We start from the raw sequence: 26,624 nt of genomic DNA, 5'->3' as shown, positions 1-26,624 counted from the left end.
TGCTCTCATATTGCTGTGTTTTTTGTTAGTAACGTTCCCATGTTTGCCTTTTGCCATGTGGTTATCTCTGGCATTTTTTGGTCTTGTTGTCACTGGCTGGTGCTTCAACCTCCTGGGAGCCTGTAAGGCTATTTACGCACCATTGGATGACTGGGTTTCCCCTGGCACAGATTGCTGATGTGCTGCCCTCCTTTTGGGTGCCATTGGAGCCCTGGTGTGTCTTTCCCCAAGCAATGTTATACTCAATTTGTGTCTGTGAACCTGGTGCTGCCCGTCTGCTCTGTCAGGGATCAAAGATGGCGGATGCTGTGAGGACCTTTTTCAAGTGCTGATCACTCTGCAGGGCAAACAACCCCTGACTGTGTTGGCACACAGATTGCCAGCAGAGCTTTCCAGGCCCTGGGTGAAGGCAGAAGCCTGAGAGCCTGAGACCCAAGCGGTGTTAGCCTTGGGCTATGTCTGCATACCTGGCACTGTATATTAGATATGTCTACTTTATTTACATTTCAAATGTTGTCCCCTTTCCTCGTTCCCCCTCCCCCCAAAATCCAATAAGCAATCTCCCCTTTCCCAGTCAGCCCACCCCCAGATCCCTGTCCTGGTATTCCTCTATACTACAGCATCAAGTCTTTCTGGTACCAAGGGTATCTCCTCCCTTTGGTGTCTAATAAGGCCATCCTCTGCTACCGATGAGTCTGGAGCCACAGATAACTCCCTGTGTACACTTTCTTTGATGGTTTTGTCCCTGGGAGCTCTGGGAATACTTGGTGACTCATATTATTGCTCCTCCCTTGGTACTGCAAACCCCTTCAGCTTCTTGGGTCCTTTCTCTAGCTCCCCCATTGGGTCCCTGTGCTCAGTTCAATGGCTGGCTGAGAGTGCCCACCTCTGTATTTGTCATGCACCAGCAGAGCCTTTCAGGTGATAGCTATATCCAATTCTGGTCAGCTAGCACTTGTGGACACCCATAATAGTGTCTGGGTTTTGTAACTGTATATGGGATGCCTACCTGGGTGGGGTAGTCTCTTGATGGTCTTTCCTTCAGAATCTGCTCAAACTTTTGTCTTTGTATCTCCTTCTGTGGGTACTTTTCCCCATTCTACAAAGTACCCAAGGTTCCATATGTTTGTTCTTCCTCATTCTTGGGTATTAGTTGATATATGAATTGTGTATTGGGTATTCCGGGCTTCAAGGCTAACAACCACTTATCAGTGAGTGCATACCATGAGTGTTCTTTTGTGACTTGTTTACTCAGGATGATATTCTCCAGTTCCATCCATTTGTTTAAGAATTTCATGAATTCGTTGTTTTTAATGGCTGAATAGTACTCCATTGTGTGTATATACAACACTTTCTGTATCCATTCCTCTGTTGAAGGACATCTGGGTTCTTTCCAGCCTCTGGCTATTGTAAACAAATAGGGCTACTATGAACATAGTAGAGCATGTGTCCTTATTACATGCTGGAGAATCCTCTGGGTATATGCCCAGGAGTGATATAGCAGGGTCCTCTGGTAGTATTATACCCAGTTCTCTAAGGAACCGCCAAACTGATTTCCAGAGTGCTTTTACCAGCTCTAAATCCCACCAGCAGTGGAGGAGAGTTCTTTTTTCTCCACAATCTCTCCAGAACCTGCTGTCTCCTGAGATTTTTATCTTAGCCATTCTGACTGGTATGAAGTGAAATCTCAGGATTGTTTTGCTTTGCATTTTGCTGATGACTAAGGATGTTGAACATTTCTTTAAGTGCTTCTCAGCCATTCAATATTCCTCAGGTAAAAGTTCTTTGTTTCCCACTGTACCCCATTTTAATAGGATTATTTGGTTCTCTGTAGTCTAACTTCTTGAGTTCTCTGTATATATTGGATATTAGGCCTCTGTTGGATATAGGCTTGGTAAAGATCTTTTCCCAATTTGTTGGTTGCCCTTTTGTTCTATTGGCAGTTTCCTTTGCTTCACAGAAACTGTAATTTTATGAGGTCCCATTTGATAATTCTTGATCTTAGGGCATAGGCTATTGTTGTTCTGTTAAGGAACTTTCCCCCTGTACCCATGTGTTCAAGTCTCTTCCCCAGTTTCTTTTCTATTAGTTTCAGTGTGTGTGGTTTTATGTCGAGGTACTTGATCCACTTAGACACTAGCTTAGTACAAGGAGATAAGAATGCAGTTTTTATCACTATTGCTTGGTAGTATTGCTTGAGGTCAGGGATACTGATTCCCCCAGAATTTCTTTTGTTGTTGAGAATAGTTTTAGCTATCCTGGGTTTTTGTTATTCCAGATGAATTTGAGAATTGCTCTTTCTAACTATATGAAGAATTGAGTTGGGATTTTGATGGGTATTGTGTTGAATGTGTATATTGCTTTTGGCAAAATGGCCATTTTAACTATATTAATCCTGCCGATCCATGAGCATGGGAGGTTTTTCCATTTTTTGAAGTCTTCTTCCATTTCCTTCTTCAGAGTCTTGAAGTTCTTGTCATAAAGATCTTTCACATGTTTGGTAAGAGTCACCCCAAGGTACTTTATACTGTTTGTGGCTATTGTAAAGGGTGTCATTTCCCTAATTTCTTTCTCAGCCTGCTTATCCTTTGAGTATAGGAAGGCTACTGATTTGCTTGAGTTGATTTTATAACCTTCCACTTTGCTGAAGTTGTTTATCAGCTGTAGGAATTCTCTAGTGGAGTTTTTTGGGTCACTTAGGTAGATTATCATATCATCTGCAAATAATGATAGTTTGACTTCTTCCTTTCCAATGGATTGAAGATCCATAAATGAACCCACACACCTATGGCCACTTGATCCTCAACAAAGGGGCTGAAAACATCCAATGGAAAAAAGATAGCCTTTTCAACAAATGGTGCTGGTTCAACTGGAGGTCAGCATGCATGAGAATGCGAATTGATCCATCCTTGTCTCCTTGTACTAAGCTCAACTCCAAATGGATCAAGGACCGCCACATAAAGCCGGACACTCTGAAGCTAATAGAAAATAAACTGGGGAAGACCCTTGAGGACACCGGTACAGGGGGAAAGTTTCTGAACAGATCACCAACAGCGAATGCTCTAAGATCAAGAATTGACAAATGGGACCTCATAAAATTACAAAGTTTCCATAAGGCAAAGGGCACCATCAAAAGAACAAATTGGCAACCGACAAATTGGGAAAAGATCTTCACCAACCCTACATCAGATAGAGGGCTAATATCCAATATATACAAAGAACTCAAGAAGTTAGACCCCAGAAAACCAAATAACCCTATTAAAAAATGGGGTACAGAGTTAAGCAAAGAATTTTCACCTGAAGAACTTAGGATGGCGGAGAAACATCTTAAAAAAATGCTCAACTTCATTAGTCATCAGGGAAACGCAAATCAAAACAACCCTGAGATTTTACCTTACACCAGTCAGAATGGCTAAGATTAAAAACTCAGGAGACAGCAGATGTTGGTGAGGATGCAGAGAAAGAGGAACACTCCTCCACTCCTGGTGGGGTTCCAAATTGGTACAACCACTCTGGAAATCATTCTGGCAGTTCCTCAGAAAACTGGGCATGTCCCTCCTGAAAGATCCTGCTATACCACTCCTGGGCATATACCAAGAGGATTCCCCAGCATGTAATAAGGATATATGCTCCACTATGTTCATAGCAGCCATATTTATAATAGACAGAAGCTGGAAAGAACCCAGGCATCCCTTAACAGAAGAATGGATGCAAAAAAATGTGGTATATATACACAATGGAGTCCTATACAGCCATTAGAACCAATGAATTCATGAGATTCTTAGGCCAATGAATGGAGCTGGGGAACATCATACTAAGTGAGGTAACCTAGTCTTAAAAGATCAATCATGGCATACACTCACTAATAATTGGATATTAGCCTGGAAAACTGGAATACCCAAAACATAATCCACACATCAAATGAGGTACAAGAAGAACAGAGGAGTGGCCCCTGGTATTTACTATTTTAATCCTCCAGATCCATGAAAAAGGGCGATCTTTATAGTTTGTGATATCTTTCTCAATTTCTTTCTTCAGCAGAGGCTTAAAGCTCTTGTCATACTGGTCTTTCACTTGCTTGTCTATACTGACAGCAATATACTTCATAGTCTTTGTGGCTACTATGAAGGGTGCTGTTTCCCTAATATTTTCTTAGCCTAGGTACTGTTTAAAATAGTGCTATTGAATTTTTTAGGTTTATTTTTCTAACTTCATTTGTAAAGATGTTTTTCAGCTATAGAATTTCTCTGGTAGAATTTTTGGTGTCACATATGTATTTTATAAGATCTTCTATGAATAGTCATTCTTTAACTTCTTCCAGTCCAATTTGTATCCTCTTGAACACCTTTAGTTTTCTTATTGCCATGTTAATGGAATTCTATGAAGTTTCTCTCCATTAATTTGATCTTGGCTGCTGTCTTGCTGTAGTTTGTGTTTATTATGTTTAGGGACTCACCTTTTATCCTGAAGTTCTCTAAGACTTGTAACATGAAGGGGTGTTCAATTTTGCCAAAGACTTTGCCAAAGACTTTTTCAGCATCAAGTGAGATGATCATGAGACTTTTTTCTTTTAGTTTGTTTATATGATAGAATACCTTGACAGATTTGCATATATTCAAACTTTCCTGCATCTCTGAGCTGAATCTTACTTGATAATGATGGACGACTTTTTCGATGCCATCTTCTATTCACTTTGTGAATATTTTAATGAGTATTTTTGTATCAATGTTCATTAAAGAATTTGTTCTGAAGTTCCCCTTCTTTGATGAGTCTTTGTGTGATCTAGATATTGGGCTGTTGGTGGCCTCATAGAATGAGTGTGGTAATGTTCCTTCTGTTTCTATGTAATCAAATAATTTGAGTAGTATTGGTATTAGCTCTTCTTTGAAAGTTTGGTAGACTTATGCATCAAAACCATTTGGCCCTTTTCTTTTTTGATTGGAATACTTTTAATTATGTCTTCTATTTTTTTCATGGTTATGGGAATGTCTGAATGTTTTACCCGACCTTGACTTAACTTTGGTATGTGGCATCTATCTAGAAAAGTATCCATTTTGTATAAATTTTCCGATTTTGTGGAGTGGAGGCCTTTGGAGTAAGGCTTAATGACTCATTGAATTTCTTCAGAGTCTGACAAAGTCCATCCTCTGCTTGGAGAGGGGTGCCTGAGAGAGGGGGTGTCTGGAAGCAGCAAATTTGATGACTTGAAGTCAAATATTGTGTTCAAAACTTATAACCTATCTTCTGAGATGGCTCTATAGACAGCTCTCTGTAGATAGCTCTTGGGTCTGTAGTTTTCTCATCTCTCTCTCTCTCTCTCTCTCTCTCTCTCTCTCTCTCTCTCTCTCTCTCTCTCTCTCTCTCTCTCCAGCTTTTTCTTTTCTCTTTCATTGTATAAAACCTTTCTGAAAGTTCTTTGGATAGCTCATGGATTTTCTGACCCAAGTCAGAAAAGCTTCTATAAAATTGTATGGCTTTCCTAACCAAGTTAGCAATCTTGTTAGAAAAATTTTAAAAGTAATTCATGGCTTTTCTGATTAAAATCAGGAAGCCAGAAAACATTCTAATGGAGCCATGTTCTCTCTTCAGACAACCTTTTCTGAATAGCAGCTGGAAAATGTTCTAAAACTTATGTTATTGCTCTAAGTAATTATTGGCATTTCCATCCACGGTCAGAAATCCTGTTAGAAAAATATTCTAAAAGAGTTATGAAAAATTCTAAAAGTGCTGTGTTCATTCTACATGGATATTTTTCAATTAAAATCAGAACTCCTGATGCTTTTTTAATATTTTTTATTCCATATATTCTTTATTTACATTTCAACTGATTTCCCCTTTCCTGGATCCCCCTCCAGGATCCATGGAAAGTCCCATAAGCTGTCTTCCCTCCCCCATGTTTCTCAATCTACCTCTTCCCACTTTCCTGTTCTGTATTCTCCTACACTGGTGCACAGAGCATTTCCAGGACCAGGGGCCTCTCCTTCCTTCTTCTTGAGCATCATTTGATATGTGAATTTCTTCTTGGGTATTCCGAGCTTCTGGGTTAATATCCACTTATCAATGAGTGCATACCATGTGGGTTCTTTTGTGGTAGGGTCACCTCATTCAGGATGATATTCTCCAGTTCCACCCAATTGCCTAAGAATTTCATGAATTCATTGTTTTTAATAGCTGAGTAGTATTCCATAGTGGAAATGTACCATATATTCTGTATCCATTCCACTGTTGAGGGACATCTTGGTTCTTTCCAGCTTCTGGCTATTATAAATAGGGTTGCTATGAGTACCTCCTTATCCTTTGTGCTTTGCACTCCTGGTGGGTCCCTTGTTGGACATTTATTGGAGCAAACATGGTCATGACAATTATGGCCTTAGGAGTGAGAGCACTCCTGGGAGACCAGCTGTCTCCTGGGCAGCATTTGGATGTGCAGGGCTGAGGGACATCCTTATCTCTGGCATGTAAATGGAACCAGAAGAATCCTGTCCCCAACTGCTCCAATGTTTCTTTGCCCTATGCACTTCTGGTGAATCCCTCTTTGGACAGTTATTGGAGGGAAAGTGGAGATCTCACCTCTGGTCTTAGGAGTGAGAACACTCCTCAACCTGTGTCTTTTTATTGGGGAACTGAGTCTATTGTTGTGGAGGGATGGTAACAACTGATGAGGGTTTATTTCTATTATTTTCATGTTGGCGATATTAGTGTGAGTGTGTGTGTGTGTGTGTGTGTGTGTGTGTGTGTGTCTGTGTGTCTGTGTGTCTGTGTGTTGTGTGTGTGTATGTGTGTATTCATGTGTGCTTTCCTGCCAGTGTGCATACTGGATGCTACCCAGAGAGATCTGTGGGGGCTGTGGCCCAGCTAGAGTGGTCAAGGAGTTGAAAGCTACCAAGGAGAGAAGGGAGTCTAATTGAGGTAGCCTCTATTCACTTCCACAGCTGCTGCTATTCTAGAGTGGGGGAGACATTGCTATGATGTGGGGCGTGTTGGCCTTAGCAGGGAGGGCAACTTCTGCTTGAGCAGAGAGGGGACCCCAATGCCTGCTCCCAGGAAAAAGCAGAGAGATGATTTGGGGTTAGGCACAGGAGGAAATATGTGGAGGGTGGCTAGGCTAGTATCAAGTTCAGGGTCACTAATTGAGAAGTGACTGTAGTGGGCCCAGGAAGTTTCCAAGGCTGAAAGCTTCAGGAGTGAACTTTCTTCCCTAGGAAATATCACAATTAGATATATTTTGGGGTTTAGTTGTTGTTGTTGTTTGAGTTTGTTAGAGATAGAGCAAGGAGAAGGCAGGGTCTTTTAAACCTGAAGCATGTGAGACTATCTCAAGCTTCAGTTCTAAAGAGGCACACATGTTTATAATAGTTTGTTGCCTGTGTTGTTTGTTGTGCTTTAGTGGAAAAGTGTTTTGACCAAAGAGATTATCAAAACACTATGTGGTGTCACCTCAGTCTCTATCTTTTTTGACTTGTTAAAGATATTTATCTTGAAATAGTGTCTCTCATTGTAAAAATTTTGGACTGGGCAGGAAGGAGTGATGAATATATATATGATTTACAGAGCAATATGAATCTGTAGGAAAGAGTTTGTCTAAGGCATATGGATGCTATTTTTTGTCTGTCTGATGGTTTTTAATTCTGAGGTTTGGAATGGGTAAAAGTTGAGTTATTTAGTTTGAAGTTAATATTATAAGATAATATTTTGGCATTTTGGAATTTTAGTTCTGTATCAGAATCTTGTGTAGTAAAGAGACAGGGAGTCAGGAAAATTATAAAGTTGTACTGCAGATGGTTGGGGGGGTGGGGGACTATGGAGTTTGTGGGTTTGGTTTAAGGTTTGGTAGGACATTGGCTTTTGTGGCTTGGGAATGGGGGTGGAGAGATACCTCTACCCCATTGGTCTGGGGAAGGTGCACTACAGGGAGAAAGAGTGGAAGTTTAGTAGTTTTTAAAATGGAGCTCTATCTTTGGGTGAGGGAAGGAGGATCAGGGGCAGTAGATGGTTGCTTTAGTGCTTTTATGAGGGATAGGGGGATAGTGCTGGGTAGATAGATTTTATTTTTCTTGTTAGTGGGGTAAGAACTGTGACGTCTGAGAGAGGATAGTCTTTAGTACCTTTATCTTTGGGCTCATATGACTGAGGGGACTCTGGGACTATGTTTTTATTAACCTCTACTATTATAGATAGTATTATGTATTGTCAAATTATAGCTAAGATTGGCAAAAAAACCCCAGGAGGGTATTTTTTTTTCTTCTTCTATTGTATCTCTGTTTGAGGTGAGAGAGAAGTTACTTGAGTCCATAAGTCAGGGCTATATATTTTATCATTGGCCATGCATGGTGCTATCTGAAGGACTTTTTCCCAAAGTAAAGGGAGTTGGGTTTGGCAATTTTTATTTTGTGGGATTTTAGTAGGGCATATATATCCCTACCCTGGTGGTATATTTTATGTGATGACACGACAGAAAAGAGGAGAAAAGTGTGGTCCGATGGGAATGTACCCTTGGGCTATTGTCTTTGGGAGAATTTTATAGAGATAAAAAACATTAAGCCTATCTGCTGAGTTAAGAACTGGCTGCCCCCTGCGACTTTTAAGTTGTTCTGTTTCTAGGTTTTTTTTTATTTATTTATTTTGTTTTGTTTTGTTTAAGGAGAAGTTAGGTAGAGAGTCTTTTGTTAATGTCTTTTAGGGACTGTTGCATTTTAGACAGGGGTTAGTGGGACCTCCAGCCAATACCAGAGATTATCTCTGGCCAGAAGACTATAGCTAAGTTGTCCCTTTAGCATGTTTACATATGATGAAAAGCACTTTGTCTTTAGGGTTGGGGTGAGAGAGGAATGCTCACCTTCCCATAGTATTGGCTTTATTGTGGCTGATGTTCTTGCCCCATGTGTTTTCCAGTTGTGAATCTATATTACTAGCATGTATACACTCTTCAAAGTGATATGTGCAGGCTCTTCCCTGGCTAGGGTGGTAAAAAAGTTATATTTTTTAAAGGGGAGAGGAGAGTCAGGTAAAGATAGCCACTGTTCTCTATGTAACTGCTGCTACTCTAGCAACAGGCACTAATACAAGCAGTGGACACTACTATAAGACAGATGGACTGACACAAACAGGGAGGAAAATCTTTACTCATTTGCCTCTATCTGATCTGAACCCTGGCACTGCTCCAGTGTCAGTGCTTCAGGCAAGATCTCTATTCCCCCAGAAGTGTTACAACCCTTACATAATAAAAGCTCTTAGATTATCTTTGATAGAATAATTCTCACACATTTATTCCTACTGGAAAGGGTCTTATATACATTTTAAGGTGGTTTGGAGTCTAAAACAGATGTTGCATATTGGCTTGGTCTGCGATATTAGGAATGCCTCATCTACATATAGAGGGGCTTGGAGTACAGTCCCTATGTGACTGATTGTCAGGATCATCTTCATGGCGTGCTGTGGTCACATGACAGGGCCATCGTCAGGAAAAGTTGAAACACAGATCATCTTCTGGTATGAAATTCCAAGGCTTCCAAATACACTCAACTTCAACAACTTTCCTGACATGGTATTCTTCCTCCACATTTCCCTTATTTTGTTTACATTTGTGTAGAATCACTTATTACCTGTGTTATCTTGTGTGTAGTTCACCTCCTGGGGTTGGAATTTCCCTTCTAGTATATTCTCTAATGCAAAATTTGTGGATATATATTGTTTAAATTTGCTTTTTGTTGGAATATCTTATTTTCTCCATCTATATGGAGAAATTATATTTGTCTTAATGTTCTGCTGGGTATACTGTTCTAGGATAGCATCTGTGATTTCTTTTTTTTTTTTTTTTTAGTTTTTTTTAATATTTTTTTATTCGATATAATTTATTTACATTTCAAATGATTTCCCCTTTTCTAGCCCCCCCCCCCACTCCCCGAAAGTCCCGTAAGCCCCCTTCTCTTCCCCTGTCCTCCCACCCACCCCTTCCCACTTCCCCGTTCTGGTTTTGCCGAATACTGTTTCACTGAGTCTTTCCAGAACCAGGGGCCACTCCTCCTTTCTTCTTGTATCTCATTTGATGTGTGGATTATGTTTTGGGTATTTCAGTTTTCTAGGTTAATATCCACTTATTAGTGAGTGCATACCATGAGTCACCTTTTGAGTCTGGGTTACCTCACTTAGTATGATGTTCTCTAGCTCCATCCATTTGCCTAAGAATTTCATGAATTCATTGTTTCCAATGGCTGAATAGTACTCCATTGTGTAGATATACCACATTTTTTGCATCCACTCTTCTGTTGAGGGATACCTGGGTTCTTTCCAGCATCTGGCAATTATAAATAGGGCTGCTATGAACATAGTAGAGCATGTATCCTTATTACATGGTGGGGAGTCTTCTGGGTATATGCCCAGGAGTGGTATAGCAGGATCTTCTGGAAGTGAGGTGCCCAGTTTTTGGAGGAACCGCCAGACTGCTTTCCAGAGTGGTTGTACCAATTTGCAACCCCACCAGCAGTGGAGGAGTGTTCCTCTTTCTCCACACCCTCTCCAACACTTGCTGTCTCCTGAATTTTTAATCTTAGCCATTCTGACTGGTGTAAGATGAAATCTTGGGGTTGTTTTGATTTGCATTTCTCTAATGACTAATGAGGTTGAGCATTTTTTAAGATGCTTCTCCGCCATCCGAAGTTCTTCAGGTGAGAATTCTTTGTTTAACTCTGTACCCCATTTTTAAATAGGGTTGTTCGGATTTCTGGAGTCTAACTTCTTGAGTTCTTTATATATATTGGATATTAGCCCTCTATCTGATGTAGGATTGGTGAAGATCTTTTCCCAATTTGTTGGTTGCCGATTTGTCCTCTTGATGGTGTCCTTTGAACCCACACACCTATGGCCACTTGATCCTCGACAAAGAGGCTGAAAACATCCAATGGAAAAAAGATAGCCTTTTCAACAAATGGTGCTGGTTCAACTGGAGGTCAGCATGCAGAAGAATGCGAATTGATCCATCCTTGTCTCCTTGTACTAAGCTCAAATCCAAGTGGATCAAGGACCTCCACATAAAGCCAGACACTCTGAAGCTACTAGAAAAGAAACTGGGGAAGACCCCTGAGGACATCTGTGATTTCTTAAAGGCTGTAAAACAGTTCTCTTTTCATAATCTTCTAACTTTCAGAGTCTCTGTTGAGGTTGAGAAGTCAAATGTAATTCACATAGGCTTTTGTATGTCACATGGCGTTTTTCTCTTAAAGCCATTAATATTCTTTTAATATTTGTTTTGGAGATTTTTATTTGAGTTATTATGTGGTGGGAGGATTTTCTTTTCTGGTCTGATATAATTTTTATTGTATAAGCTTCTTTTTTGTTTGTTTTTCTTTGCTAGCTTTTTAAATTTTTAAAAAATTTCTATATTCTTTGTTTACATTCCGAATGCTTTCCCCTTTCCCAGTTTCCCCCTCCCAATCAGTCTCATAAGCACTCCTCCCTCCAACCATTTCCCAATCACACCCCTCCCATTTCTCTGTCCTGGTACTCCCCTACAATGCTGGATCAAGTTTTTTCATTCCAGGGCCCTCTCCTTCCCTCTTCTTGGGTATCATTTGATATGCTAATTGTGTCTTGAGAATTCAGAGCTTCTGGGCTAATTAATAGCCATTTATCAGTGATTGCATTCCATGTGTATTATTTTGTGATTAGGTTACCTCACTTAGGATGATATTTTCCAGTTCCAACCATTTGCCTAAAAATTTCATGAATTCATTGTTTTTAATTGCTGAGTAGTATTCCATTGTGTAAATATACAACATTTTCTGTATCTGTTCTTCCACTGAGGGATATCTGGGTTCTTTCCAATTTCTGGATATTATAAGTAAGGAGGCTATGAACTTAGTGGAGCATGTGTCATTATTGCATGCTGGGGAATCCTCTGGGTATATGCCCAGGAGTGGTATAGCAGGGACCTCTGGAAGTGTCATGTTCAGTTTTCTGAGGAACTGCCAGACTGATTTCCATAGTCGTGTACCATCTTGCAATTCCACCAGTAGTGGAGGAGTGTTCCTCTTTCTCCACATCCTCTCCAACACCTGATGTCTACTGAGTTTTTAACCTTAGCCATTCTGACTCATGTGAGGAGATATCTCAGGGTTGTTTTGATTTGCATTTCCCTAATGATTAATGATGTTGAACATTTCTTAAGGTGCTTCACAGCCATCCAAAGTTCTTCAGGTGAAAATTCTTTGTTTAGCTCTGTACCCCATTTTTAATAGGGTTATTTGGTTCTCTGAGGTCTAACTTCTTGAGTTCTTTGTATATATTGGATATTAGCCCTCTGTTGGATTTAGGGTTGGTGAAGCTCCTTTCCCAATTTGTTGGTTGCCATTTTGTCCTTTTGGAAGTGTCCTTTGCCTTACAGAAACCTTGTAATTTTATGAGGTCCCATTTGTCAATTCTTGATCTAAGGGCATAAGCTATTGGTGTTCTGTTCGGGAACATTTCCCCTGTGCCCATGTCCTCAAGGGTCTTCCCCTGTTTCTTTTCTGTTTCAGTGTGTCAGGTTTTACGTGGAGGTCCTTGATTCACTTGTAGTTGACCTTAGTACAAGGAGATAAGAATGGATCAATTCACATTCTTCAGCATGCTGCCCTCCAATTGAACCAGCACGATTTGTTGAAAAGGCTATCTTTTTTCCATTGGATGTTTTCAGTTTCTTTGTCGAAGATCAAGTGACCATGTGTGTGGGTTCATTCCTGAGTCTTCAATTCTATTACATTGATCCACTTGCCTGACTTTGTACCAATTCCATGCAGTTTTTATCTCTATTGCTCTGTAGTAATGTTTGAGGTCTGGGATACTGATTCCCCCAGAAGTTCGTTTGCTCTTGAGAATAATTTTAGCTATCCTAGGTTTTTTGTTATTCCAGATGAATTTGCGAATTGCCTTTTCTAACTCTATGAAGAACTGAGTTGGGATTTTGATGGGGATTACATTGAATATGTAGATCGCTTTTGGCAAGATGGCCATTTTGACTATATTAATCCTGCCAATTCACGAGAATGGAAGATTTTCTCATTTTCTGAGGTCTTCTTCAATTTCCTTCTTCAGGGATCTGAAGTTCTTGTCATAAAGATCTTTCACTTGTTTGGTTAGAGTCACACAAAGATACTTTATGTTGTTTGTGGCTATTGTGAAGGGTGTCATTTCCCTAAATTCTTTCTCAATCTGCTTATCCTTTAAGTGTAGGGAGGCTACTGATTTGCTTGAGTTGATTTTATAACAAGCCACTTTGCTGAAGTTGTTTATCAGATTTAGGAGTTCTCTGGTGGGGTTTTTTGGGTCACTTAAGTACACTATCATATCATCTGCAAATAGTGATACTTTGACTTCTTCCTTTCCAATTTCTATGCATTAGACCTCCTTATGTTGTCTAATTGCTCTAGCTAGGACGTCAAGGTCTTTATTGAAAAGATATGGAGAGAGGGGGCAGTCTTGTCTAGTCCATGATTTTAGGGGGATTGCTTCAAGTTTCTCTCCATTTAGTTTGATGTTGGCTACCGATTTGCTGTATATTGTTTTTACTATGTTTAGGTATGGGCCTTGAATGAATTTCTGTTCTTTCCAAGACTTTAAGCATGAAAAGATACTGAAATTTGTCAAATGCTTTTTGAGCATCTAATAAAATGATCATGTGACTTTTTTCTTTGAGTTTGTTTATGTAGTGGATAGCATTAATGGATTTCTATATATTGAACCATCTCTGCATCCCTGGGATGAAGCTTTCTTGATCATGGTGGCTTATCGTTTTCATGTATCCTTGGATTCAGTAGACAAGAATTTTATTGAGTATTTTTGCATCGATATTCATATGGGAACTTGGCCTGAAATTCTCTTTGTTGGATCTTTGTGTGGTTTTGGTATCAGCAAAATTGTGGCTTCATAGTATGAGTTGGGTAGAGTTCCTTCTATTTCTATTTTGTGGAATAGTTTGAAGAGTATTGGTGTTAAGTCTTCTTTGAAGTCTGATAGAATTCTGCACTAAAACCATTTGGTCCTCTGCTTTTTTTCCATTGGAAGGCTTTCTACGACCACTTCTATTTCTTTAGGGGGTTATGGCACTGTTCAGATTATCTATTTGATCCTGATTTAATTTTGGTATTTGGTATCTGTCTAGGAAATTGTCCATTTCCTCCAGATTCTGTGTTGAGTATAGGCTTTTGTAGTGGGATCTTATCATTTTTTGAATTTCCTCAGTTTCTGTTGTTGTATCTCCCTTTTCATTTCTATTTTTTAAAATTTGGATACTGTCTCTGTGCCCTTTGGTTGGTCTGGATAAGGGTTTATCTATCTTGTTGATTTTTTTCACAGAACCAGCTCCTGGTTTTGTTGTTTCTTTGTATGGTTCCCTTTGTTTCTACTTCATTGATTTCAGCCCTGAATTTGATGATTTCCTGCCTTCTTCTCCTCCTGGGTGAATTAGCTTGTTTTTGTTCCAGGGCTTTCAGTTTTTCCTTTAAGCTTCTAGTGTATGCTCTCTCCAGTTTCGTTTTGGAGGCACTCAGGGCTATGAGCTTTCCTCTTAACACTCTTTCATTTTCTCCCATAGATTTGGGTATGATATGCCTTCATTTTTGTTATATTCTAAAAAGTCTTTGATTTCTTTCTTTATTTCTTCCATGAGCAAGGTATAATTGAGTAGATTATTGCTCAGTTTCCATGTGTATGTGGAATTTCTGTTGTTTTGTTGCCATTGAAGACCACTTTTACTACAAAGTGATCTGATAGGCATGGAATTATTGTGATCTTATATTTGTTGAGGTCTGTCTTGTGACCAATTATATGATCGATTTTGGAGAAGAACCATGAATTGCTGAGAAAAAGATATATCTTTTGCCTTAGGAGCAAATGTTTTATATATATTTATATATATGTTTTATATACATTTAAAAGATATATATATATTTTTTTAAATCCAATTGGTCCAAAGCTTCAATTAGTTTGACTGTGTCCCTGTTTAGCTTCTGTTTTCCTGATTGGTCCATTGAGAGAGTGGGATGTTGAAGTCAGGAACAATTATTGTGTTAGGAGCAATGTATGCTTTGAGCTTTAGTAAAGTTTCTTTTACAAATGAGGGAGCCCTTGCATTTGGAGCATAATTATTCAAAATTGAGAGTTCTTCTTGGTGGATTTTTCCTTTGAACTTGTAAGAAGTGTCCTTCTGTGTCTCTTTTGATGACTTTAAATGAAAGTCAGTTTTATCTGATATTAGAATGGTTACTCTGACTTGTTTCCTGAGACCATTTGCTTGTAAAATTGTCTTCCAGCCTTTAACTGTAAGGTAGTGTTTGTCTTTGACACTGAGGTGTTTCCTGTATGCAGCAAAATGTAGGATCCTGTGTATATATCCAGTTTGTTAGTCTTTGTCTTTTTATTTGGGAATTGAGTCCATTGATGTTAAGAGATATTAAGAAATAGTGATTATTGCTGCCTGTCATTTTTTATGTTAATTTTATATTTGAGTGGTTATCTTCTTTTGGGTTTGATGAAAGAAGGTTACTATCTTGTTTTTTCTAGGGTATAGTTTCCCTCCTTGTATTGGTTTTTTTCCCCTTATTATCCATTGTAGGGCTAGGATTTTGGAAAGATATTGTGTAAATTTGGTTTTGTCTTGTAATATCTTGGTTTCTCTATCTATGGTGATTGTGAGTTGTGCTGGGTATAGAAGACTTGGCTGATATTTGTGTTCTCTTAGACTCTGAATGAGATCTGCCCAGGATCTTCTAGCTTTCATGGTCTCTGGTGAGAAGTCTGGTGTAATTCTAATAGGTTTTCCTTTATATGTTACTTGACCTTTTTCTCTTATTGCCTTTAATATTCTTTGTTTGTTTAGTACATTTGGGGTTTTGATTAATATGAGATGGGAGGTATTTCTGTTCTGGTCCAGTCTGTTTGCAGTTCTGTAGGCTTCTGATATATTCGTGGGCATCCCTCACTTTAGGTTAGGGAAGTTTTCTTCCATAATTTTGTTGAAGATATTAGCTGGCCCTTTAAGTTTTAAATCTTCACTCTCATCTATGCCGATAATCCTTAGGTTTGGTCTTCTCATTGTGTCCTGGATTTCCTGGATGTTTTGGGTTACAAGCTTTTTGCTTTTCCCATTTTCTTTGACTGTTGAGTCCATGGTTTCCATTGTATTTTCAACATCTGAGATTCTTTCTTCTATCTCTTGTATTCTGTTGTTGATAATTACATCTATGGCCCTTATTTCTTCTCAAGGTTTTCTATCTCCAAAGTTGTCTCCCTTTGCGATTTCTTAGTTGTTTCTACTTCTGTTTCTAGATCCTGGAAGGTTTTGCTCTGCTCCTTCACTTGTTTGTTTGTGTTTTCCTATAATTCTTTAAGAGATTTTTTGTGTTTCCTCTTTCACAATTTCTGCCTGTTGACCAAAGTTCTCCTGTATTTCTTTAAGTGATTTTTGCATTTCCTCCTCATTGTCTTCTATCTTTTGACCCATATTCTCCTGAATTTCTTTAAATGATTTTTATGCTTCCCTTGTAAGAGCTTCTAACTTTTGTTCCATTTTCTCCTGAATTTCTTTAAGAGATTTATTTATGTCCTTCTTGTGTTCCTCTAACAGCATCATGACCAGTGATTTTCAATCCAAATCTTGTTTTCTGGTGTTTTGGGGGTATCCAGGACTTGCTGTTGTTGGAGAATTCGCTTCAGATGCTGCCATATTGCCTTTATTTCTGTTAGTAACGTTCCTATGTTTGTCTTTTGTCATCTAGTTCTCACTGGTGTTAGTTGGTCTTGTTGTCACTGGCTGGTTCTTCAACTTCCTGTGAGCCTGTAAGGCTATTTACGCACCATTGGATGACTGTGTTTCCCCTGGCCCAGATTGCTGATGTGCTGCCCTCCTCCTGTGTTACATTGGAGCCCTGCTGCGTGTTGTCCCAAGCAATGTTATACCTAGGTTACCTCAGTGAACCTGGTGCTCCCTGCCTGCTCTGTCATGGAGCGAAGATGGTGGCAGAAAGTAACTCCAAGTGCTGATCACCACTTAGGGCATAGGACCCACAACCAGCTAGCACACAGACAAACTGCTGATCTGCTCAGGTCCTGGGCATAGGGAGACCCCTGGCAGTTTGCCTCCCCAGAGATCTTAAACTAATGATATCTCAGTACCTGTTGCTGGCCCTCTGCTCTGTCAGGGAGAGAATATGGCTTCAGGGAGTCACTCCAAATGCTGATCACCTCATAGGACACAGGACCCATGACCAGCTGACACACAGACAAACTGCTGATCAGCCCAGGTCCTGGGTGCAGTCAGACCCCTGGCGGTTTGCACCTCCAAAGATTAATACCCGGGATATCTCAGTACCTGGTGATGCCTGTCTGCTTTGTCATGGAGTGAAGATGGCTTCTGTGTGCAAGGCAGGGGTCTGTAGAAGATGGATACTCTCCTGCAGGAAACATGGCATCCACCTTGGCTCAGACTTCTATCTTGTAAAAGATTCTTTTATGATTATAGGCATCTATTTTTTTGGTTGGGGAATTTTTCTTCTATGATTTTGCTGAAAACATTTTGCAATATTTGGGCCTGGTGTTCTTCTTCTATTCCTATGTTTCTTAGGATTGGTCTTTCTTAGATATTCTGTGTCACAAATTTTGTAGATTTCCTCAGAATGTATTTTCTTTTTTGCTTCTCTTTCCATTTCAGGTCTTCAACTGTTTCATTCATTTATTCACCAATTTAATTGTACTTTCCTGTATTTCTTTAAGGGGTTTATCAGTTCTTCTTTAAAGGCCACTGCATTTGTTATTTTCCTAAATCCAATGCAATCCCCATCAAAATTCCAAATAAATTCTTCATAGATCTAAAAAGAGAAATTCTCAAATTTATCTGGAATAATATATTTATCTTCTTTAGTTGGTCTGATTAATGCTTGCAGATCCACAGCCAGACCATGGTGGTCTCGGGACAGGCACTAGCTAGCTTCTTGAAAAATAGCTCAAAATAAAACCACGTTTAAACTAAGTGGTTTAAACTATTCTTCTTTTATAGTACTAAAACTCTGTGGACAGATTTTCTACTTCCCGCACAAATGTTGGAATGTCAACTGGTATTGCCATTGTGCTGGTCTTAAAATGCTGTTTTGCAATCACTTATTATCATTGTAAAGCTATGGCTTTATATACACCAATTCATAAATGCTAACATTGTATCTAGATATATCTGTATGCAAAATCAGGTGCTGATCTTGTGACCTCTGCTTCTGCTAAACTAAATGCTTAGTTATTTTTTCATTTTGTTAATTTTCTTATTTTTGAAATTACACTATGTTTACCATATTCTTCTCTTCATTTAATACCCCTTCATCCTTCTATATCCTCTTCCTTGCTTTCTTCAAATTCGCTGCTGATTTTATTTTATTTTGTTCTTTTAGTAAAAACATTTTTTAATCAGATTATCCTGATTATAGTTTCTCCTCCCTCTTCTCCTCTCAGTTCCTCCACACTTATGGATCAACTCTTGTTTTTTCTCCCATTAGAACAGACCAAGTTAGTTTTTGTTGGATATTTTCTTTATTTACATTTCAAATGTTATCCCCTTTCTTGAAGCCCCCTCAGAAAGCCCCTATTACATCCCAGTCTCCCTGCATCTATGATGGTGTTCCTCTACCCACCTACACACTCCAGCCACCATGCCCTCAAATTCTCCTACACTGGGGCATTAAATCTTTACAGGATCAAGAACCTCTCCTCTCATTGATATCCCACAAAGCCATCCTCTGCTTCATATATGGCTGGAGCCATGTGCCACTCCATGTGTACTTCTTGGTTGGTGCTTTAGTCCCTGGGAGCTCTGAGGGGAGTATGGTTGGTTGATATTGTTGTTCTTCCTATGGGGTTGCAAACCCCTTCAGTTTTTTTTAACTCTTTTCTCCAACTCCACCATTTGGGACCCTGTGCTATGTCCAAAGATCAGCTGTGAGCATCTGCCTCTGCATTTGTCAGGCTCTGATAGAGCCTCTCAGGAGACAGCTATATCAGGCTCCTGTCATCATGTACTTCTTGACAATAGTGTCTTGGGTTTGGTACAAAACAACCAAAGAAATCAGCTGCCTAAAGAGTGATAAATTATTTTTACCAACTCCACATAAAACCAGATACCTAAATTTCAGAATATATAAACAACTTAGTGAAATAGCAATAGAAAAATGATGTATATATCTAAACAGAATATTCAATAGAGGAATCAAAAATGCCTGGAATTGCATAGGCATCAAGGCTCCCTGGGTGAACCAGCTCGAATGTCCGTGTTCAATGATTTGCATGAATGTTGTCCTTTGAAACAAGGACCCATTCTGTCGGTTTGTGGAGAGCAAGCCTTTGTCTTTGTATCAGCCAGTATTATTTGGTGATTTCCTTAGATTTCCTTGGCCAAAAACTTAATTGAAAGCAATCCAGTCCTACCACTTGTAGCCTTGCTTCAAGAGATTTCTTATCCTCTATTACTAGGAGTCATCAATAGGATCAGTTTTAAAATTCAAAATATTTCTACATAAATGCAATTCCCTTTCCCAATTCCAAGCATCTCTTCCAAAACTCTCTCCCTTCATTACATCTCCATGCCCAAATGATTCTTCCTGTTTCTTCCTGCACCTGCTTCCAGCCCAACTGCAATAATTATTGTGTTCCCCTTCCTAAGAAGATACATTTGTTTCTGCTAGATGATGCCTCTTTTTTTGTAATTTTTATTAGCATAGGCAAAAAAATGTAAAGGTTTGAAATGAATCACAGAGTACTTATAAAAATGACTTTCTGAAACAATAAAGAATGGTGACTCAGGAAGCACATTAGTGATCTGGGGATAATTAATATATTAATGGGGAATGGAACATCTAAGGATTTATTCACAATCATTCTCATTTCTGAACAGATATGGATCAGTGTGTGAAGTGTCCAGAAAGTCACTATGCCAACTCAGAGAAGAATCACTGCCTTCAAAAATCTGTGACCTTTTTGGCATATGAAGAACCCTTGGGGATGGCACTCACCATCACAGCACTGTGCTTCTCTGTACTCACAGCTGTGGTTCTTGTAGTTTTTGTGAAGCACAGAGACACACCCATTGTCAAGGCCAATAACAGGGCTCTCAGCTACACCCTGCTATTGACACTCTTCATCTGTTTCCTTAGTTCCTTGCTCTTCATTGGCCAGCCCAACGCAAATACCTGCATCTTGCAACAGACAGTATTTGGAATTTTGTTCACTGTGGCTCTCTCCACAGTGCTGGCTAAAGCTATTACAGTTGTTGTTGCATTCAAGGCCACTGTTCCAGCTAGAATGGTGAGGTGGTTAATGATATCAAGAGCCCCTAATTTCATCATTCCAATCTGCACACTGATCCAACTTATTATTTGTGGAATCTGGCTTGTGACTGCTCCACCCTTTATTGATCAAGATACTCATGCTGAACATGGTCATATCATCATTGTGTGCAACATGGGTTCAACAGTTGCCTTCCACACTGTCCTGGGGTACCTCTGCTCCTTAGCACTTGGGAGCTATATCATGGCCTTCTTGTCCAGGAATCTGCCTGACACATTCAATGAAGCCAAGTTCCTGTCATTCAGCATGCAGGTATTCTTCTGTGTTTGGATCAGTTTTCTTCCTGTCTACCATAGCACAAAGGGGAAAGTCATGGTGGCTATGGAAATGTTCTCCATATTGGCTTCTAGTATAGCACTGCTTGGATTGATTTTTGCCCCCAAGTGCTACATTATTTTGCTAAGGCCAGAAAAAAACTCCTCTCTTGGCATCAGGCACAAAAAACATTCAAGAAGGAATATTCATTTAAATTTAGTTAAAAATTAAAATTTATCTATGATACTAAATTAAATATTGTGGTTTAAACCAGTGTAACAGCATTCTAAATATCTTATTAAGGTATAATATTATGCGATTGTGCATGTTTATCATGTCTTCATGTAATTGTTTTAAACTCTCTTTGTGTTCAAAACATTCATTTTGATTTATGTTTCACATTCATTATATGTTTTTTGTAAAATAGTTACACTATGTTCCCTTATTGGACTTCTGTCCCATAATTATGCCAGTGCGGCATAAACTGGTGGATACAAAGTATTTTCCTCTGCACAGTAAATGCTGCTGTGGAAGATATGTCACCATGTCAACCACATGGGATTCATTTTGTACTTATTTCATTAAAAAACATTCTTGTGGTTGATTTATTTGTTTTTCAGCTCAAGAAAATGCTATTATATTACAATCTGTAAACTTAATATTATTAGAGTAAAGTGTCTCTCAAGATTCAATTTAACAGGTTCTTATTTCCCATTTTTAGAAAAATAATGCCATGGTTTTAAATAACGGTAGAAATTCCCACTATTTTAATGGTTTGTAACATGAGAAGAAGTGAAGTATCTTACACTGGGAAACTACAAAAGATGTCTGAGTTGTATCTAGCATTTTTTTTATTAACTTAGAGCTAAGGAATCTGATGTGAGTGGCTGATCAGGCATTTCATAAGCTTTTATGAGCACATCACATTGTAGAGAGGCATGCAAGTCCACTTCAGATAACAAGAGCATTGTGGAAAATGGAGTTATAAAATTCTGCAGAAGAGGTAATATGGAGGTTATATACTTCAATAAAAATAAAAATCTTTCGATTTTGCAAATTCATTTAGAATAACAAAAGACCCAGGACATCGAAAAATATCCTCAACAATAAAATAATTTCTCAGAGAATAACCATCCCTGAACTCAAGCTGTATTACAGAGCAATAGTGATAAAATCTGTATGGTATTGGCACAGAGACAGGCAGGAAGATGAATGGAATATAATTGAAGACCCAGAAATTCTCCTACACACCTAAGGTCATTTGATCTTTGACAAAGGAGCTAAAAACCCCCAGTGGAAACTAGACTACATTTTTAACAAATGGTGCTGATTCAACTGGCAGTCAGCATGTAGAAAAATGCAAATTTACCTATTATTATCTTCTTATACAAAACTCAAGACCAAGTGAATCAAGAACTTCCACATAGGCCCCTTGTTCTGGAAAGACTCAGTGAAGCAGTATAGGGCAAAACAAGAACAGGGAAGTGGGAAAGGGGGTGGGAGAACAGGGGGAGGGAAGGAGGCTTATGGGACTTTCAGGGAGTGGGGGGATAGAAAAGGGGAAATCATTTGAAATGTAAATAAAAAAATGTATCGAATAAAAAAAGAAAATAAAAAATAAAAAAAGAACTTCCACATAAAACCAGATACATGGACCCTTATTCAAGAGAAAGTGGGGAGGAGCCTCAAACACTTGGGAACAGGGGATGATTTCCTGAACATATCACTAATGGGTTATTCTCTAAAATCAAGAATGGACAAATGGGACCTCATAGAATTGAGAAGTTTCTGTAAGGCAAAGGACACTATCAATAGGTCAAAATGGCAAACAATAGGTTGGGAAAAATTTCATCACCAATCCTAGATCTAATAGAGGGATAATATCAAATACATTCAAAGAATTCAAGAAGTCAGACTCCAGAGAATAAAATAATTCTATTAAAAAACGAGGTACAGAGCTAAACAAAGAATTTTCTATTGAGGAATATCGAATGGCTGAAAAACAGAAAAAGAAAAGTTTAACATACATAGTTAGGGAAATGCAAGTCAAAACAATCCTGAGATTCCACATCACACCAGTCAGAATGGCAAAATCAAAAACTCAGGTGACAGCAGATGCTGGAGAGGATTTGGAGAAAGAGGAACACTTCTCCATTGCTGGTGTGATTGCAAGCTGGAAAAACCACTCTGAAAATCAGTTTGGCAGCTCCTCAGAAAATTGCATATAGTACTACCTAAGGACCCAGATATACCTCTACTGGGCATGTACCCAGAAGATCTTCCAACATGTAATAAGGTCACATCTCCACTATATTCATAACAGCTTTATTTATAATAATCAGAAGCTGGAAATAACCCAGATGTCCTTTAACAGAGGAATGGATACAGAACATGTGATATACTTACACAATGGAGTACTACTCAGCTATTAAAAATAATGAATACATGAAAATCTTAGGCAAATGAATGGAACTAGAAAATATCATTCTGTTTGAAGTAACCCAATCACAAGAGAACGCACAGGATATTAACTCACTGATACGTTATTATTAGCCCCAAATCTCACAATACCCAAGATATCATTCACAGATCACAAGAAGCTCCAGAATAAGGAAGACCAAACTGTGGATGCTTCGGTTCTTCAGAGAAGGGAAAAATAATCACAGAAGCAAATAGGGAGATAAAGCATAGTGCAGAGATGAAGGAAAGACCATCCAGAAACTGTCCCACCTGGTGATTCATCCCATATACAGTCACCAAACCTTGACACAATTGTGGATGCCAAGAAATGTTTTCTGAAAGGAGCCTGATATGGCTATCTCCTGAGAGGCCTTTCTTTTTTTTTTTCCTTCACTATTTTAATTGTTAAGAGACAGCTCTAAGGCCCATTCCAGGGTATCTGGTTCCCTCTCCTGGCTTTCTCAGGAACTGCATGCATGTGGTGCAGGAAAAATGCCCACACATACAAAATAAAAATTAAAGCAACCTGTAAGAAATATATTAAAACCTCACTGAAATTAATAAATGAATGGTATATATCTGTAGGCTACAAAAGCAACCTATAAAACCAATTGAATTTTTAAATACTAAGATCATGCAATTGGAAATGAAAGATAAATAAATAATATAGGTGTCCTGGAGAGACATAAATAAGGATACTTGCTGTGCAAGAATAGGGAGGTGAGCTTGAATCTCTAGCACCCATGTAAACAGCCAGTGTCCTGGTGTGGCTGTAACCCTGTGTCTGGAGGACAGAAACCCCTGAATCCTGGGAGTTTGTGGGCTGGCCAGCCTTGCCACAATATGAGAGTGGGGGGCAGGGTGGGGAGGAAGGACAGAGGGAGGGGGAAAGGGACAGGATATTATTTACAGTAGTATCAAAATGATGAGGCTCATATGACTACACTGAGTTATATGCAATCCAAGGTACAAAAAAGCCATAAAACATTGCTAAGTGGAAATTCCATTCATATGGACCTCTGGTACTATTAATTTAATTTTCCAAAACACTTCTCTACAAATTCAAAACAACAAGAACTAAAATCTCTGTGTAATTTTTAAGTTGTTGACAATCCTACCTGAGTGAGGTGACACATCTGATGTCTGTATTTGGAACAAGAAGACAGAAGGACCGGCAGTTGAAGGTCATTACGAGTCATGGAGTAAGACACACGATGTGATCAAATGCAGTCAAAAGAACCTTGCACACACAAACACACACACACACACACACACACACACACACACACCATATGTATGTATTCAATTTTAAAACTTATTTAGAACTTATTCTCAAGTAAAATCCTCCTCATGGAACCCGACCAAAATCTTAATCAGAGCCAGGCATAGTGGCAAACACCCTTAATCAGCCTGGGCAATGTGAGATTCAAAAGGACAAACTTACTACCTCAGTTCAAGAAGTTTTAAAGATCTACAGTACGAGTTGCCCCTTGTTCTGGAAAGACTCAGTGAAGCAGTATAGGGCAAAACCAGAACAGGGAAGTGGGAAGGGTTGGGTGGGAAAACAGGGGGAGGGAAGGGGGATGATGGGACTTTCAGGGAGTGGGGGTCTAGAAAAGGGGAAATCATTTGAAATATAAATAAAAAATACATCGAATAAAAAAATATTAGTAAAGTGTACTTTCTTTTAAAAGAATCATGCAATATTCAGGAAGACTGAGAGAGAGAGCCTAGGCTATATAGGAAAACTCTGTTAAAAACAGGAACAAAAATTAAGAGGCTGAACAGATGGCTGAACAGTGGTTAAGGGCACTGACAATTCTTCCATAGGACATAGGTCTAATTCCTATGTACCCACAGGGCAGTTCACAACCATCTAGAACTCTAGTTTCAGGAGATTTGACACCCACCTTTGGCCTTTGCAAGTACCTGGCACATAAGTGGTCCCTGGACATACATGCAGTCAAAACAACCTTGCACACACACAAACACACACACACACACACACACACACACACACACACACACACACACCATATGTATGTATTTAATTTTGAAGCTTATTTAGAAATTATTCTCAAGTAAAATCTTCCTCATGGAACCCGATTAAAAATCTTGACCAGAGCCACACATAGTGGCAAACAGCTTTAATCCAAGCACTCAGGAGACAGAGCAGGCCTATCTCTGTGAGTCTGAGACCAGTCTGGTTTATATAGTGAGTTTCAGGACTGAGAAACCCTAGCTCTAAAAACAGACAAAAACTAAAAGAAAACAAAACAGTTTAATCAGCTATATAGAGGTAGGATTTATTTATATATAATACAATTAACAAATTTAATTGTGTTATAAGTTTGGGTGATTACATACAGATAGTCCTTCATATATAGTACATTCCATCTGAATACATGGGAAGTTATATATAGTTATATATAGCTTTTATATATATAATATAGTGGAAGCTATAGTAAGATGAAAATACATTAACTATACCTAGCTAAACACCGTCACTGAGCAGTGTAGGACACTGCAGTGTCTCTTGCATTCCCTATAACTTGGGTTCACTGAGAATTACATCTGCCTTCTGAGATGCAGTATGAGAGAACTGCATGTGCCTCCTGTGATTGAGTGGACCGTATGGGACATCATGTGCCCAGGAAAAGAGCAAACACTACATATGACCAGTACTAACACAAATTGCTCTTGTACCATAATAAGGTGAAAATAGTTTAAGTTCAACTCCTGTGAATCAGTTAACGGCCCATTCAGTTTGGCAGCCGTGGCTATATTCAAAATACAGAATGGGCCCATTACCAAGACTTGTCCCTCTGCTGACAAAGAGCAGAGCCCTCTCCTTATCAGCACCTGAGAGGCCTTTCTAAAACCTTACAAACACAGAGGAAGATGCTCGTAGTCAACCATTGGACTGAGCAAGGGATTCCCAATGGCAGAGTTAGAGAAAGGACTCATGAGGGAAATGACACCCTTCACAATAGCCACAAACAATATAAAGTATCTTGGTGTGACTCTAACCAAACAAGTGAAAGATCTATATGACGAGAACTTCAGGTCTCTGAAGAAGGAAATCGAAGAAGACCTCAGTAAATGGAAAAATCTGCCATGCTCATGGATCGGCAGGATTAATATAGTTAAAATGGCCATCTTGCCAAAAGCAATCTACAGATTCAATGCAATCCCCATCAAAATCCCAACTCAGTTCTTCACAGAGTTAGGAAAAGCAGTTCTCAAATTCTTCTGGAATAACAAAAAACCCAGGATACCTAAAACTATTCTCAACAACAAAAGAAATTCTGGGGGAATCAGTATCCCTGACTTCAAGCAATACTACAGAGCAATAGTATTAAAAACTGCATGGTATTGGCACAGTGACAGACAAGTGGACCAATGGAATAGAACTGAAGATCCAGAAATGAACCCACACACCTACAGTCATTTGATCTTCAACAAAGGAGCCAAAAACATCCAGTGGAAAAAAGATAGCCTTTTCAACAAATGGTGCTGGTTCAATTGGAGGTCAGCATGCAGAAGAATGCGAA

At 39.0% G+C, this 26,624-nt stretch overlaps 1 protein-coding gene across 1 annotated transcript in view; it reads left to right on the top strand.

Moving 5' to 3' along the window:
• LOC127670538 (vomeronasal type-2 receptor 116-like) overlaps nucleotides 1–20,841 on the top strand; it is a 71,240-nt gene extending 50,399 nt beyond the window's left edge. Inside the window, exon 6 of the mRNA XM_052165058.1 lies at nucleotides 19,904–20,841. Coding sequence (XP_052021018.1) covers nucleotides 19,904–20,841 — 938 coding nt within the window. The remainder of the gene's footprint in view (nucleotides 1–19,903) is intronic.
• Nucleotides 20,842–26,624: the final 5,783 nt, after the last annotated feature.

Source organism: Apodemus sylvaticus, chromosome 1 (assembly GCF_947179515.1).
Source record: "Apodemus sylvaticus chromosome 1, mApoSyl1.1, whole genome shotgun sequence".
NCBI classification, from domain to species: Eukaryota; Metazoa; Chordata; class Mammalia; order Rodentia; family Muridae; genus Apodemus; species Apodemus sylvaticus.
Note: the sequence above shows the minus strand (reverse complement) of the source record. Positions and strands in the feature narration are given on the sequence as shown.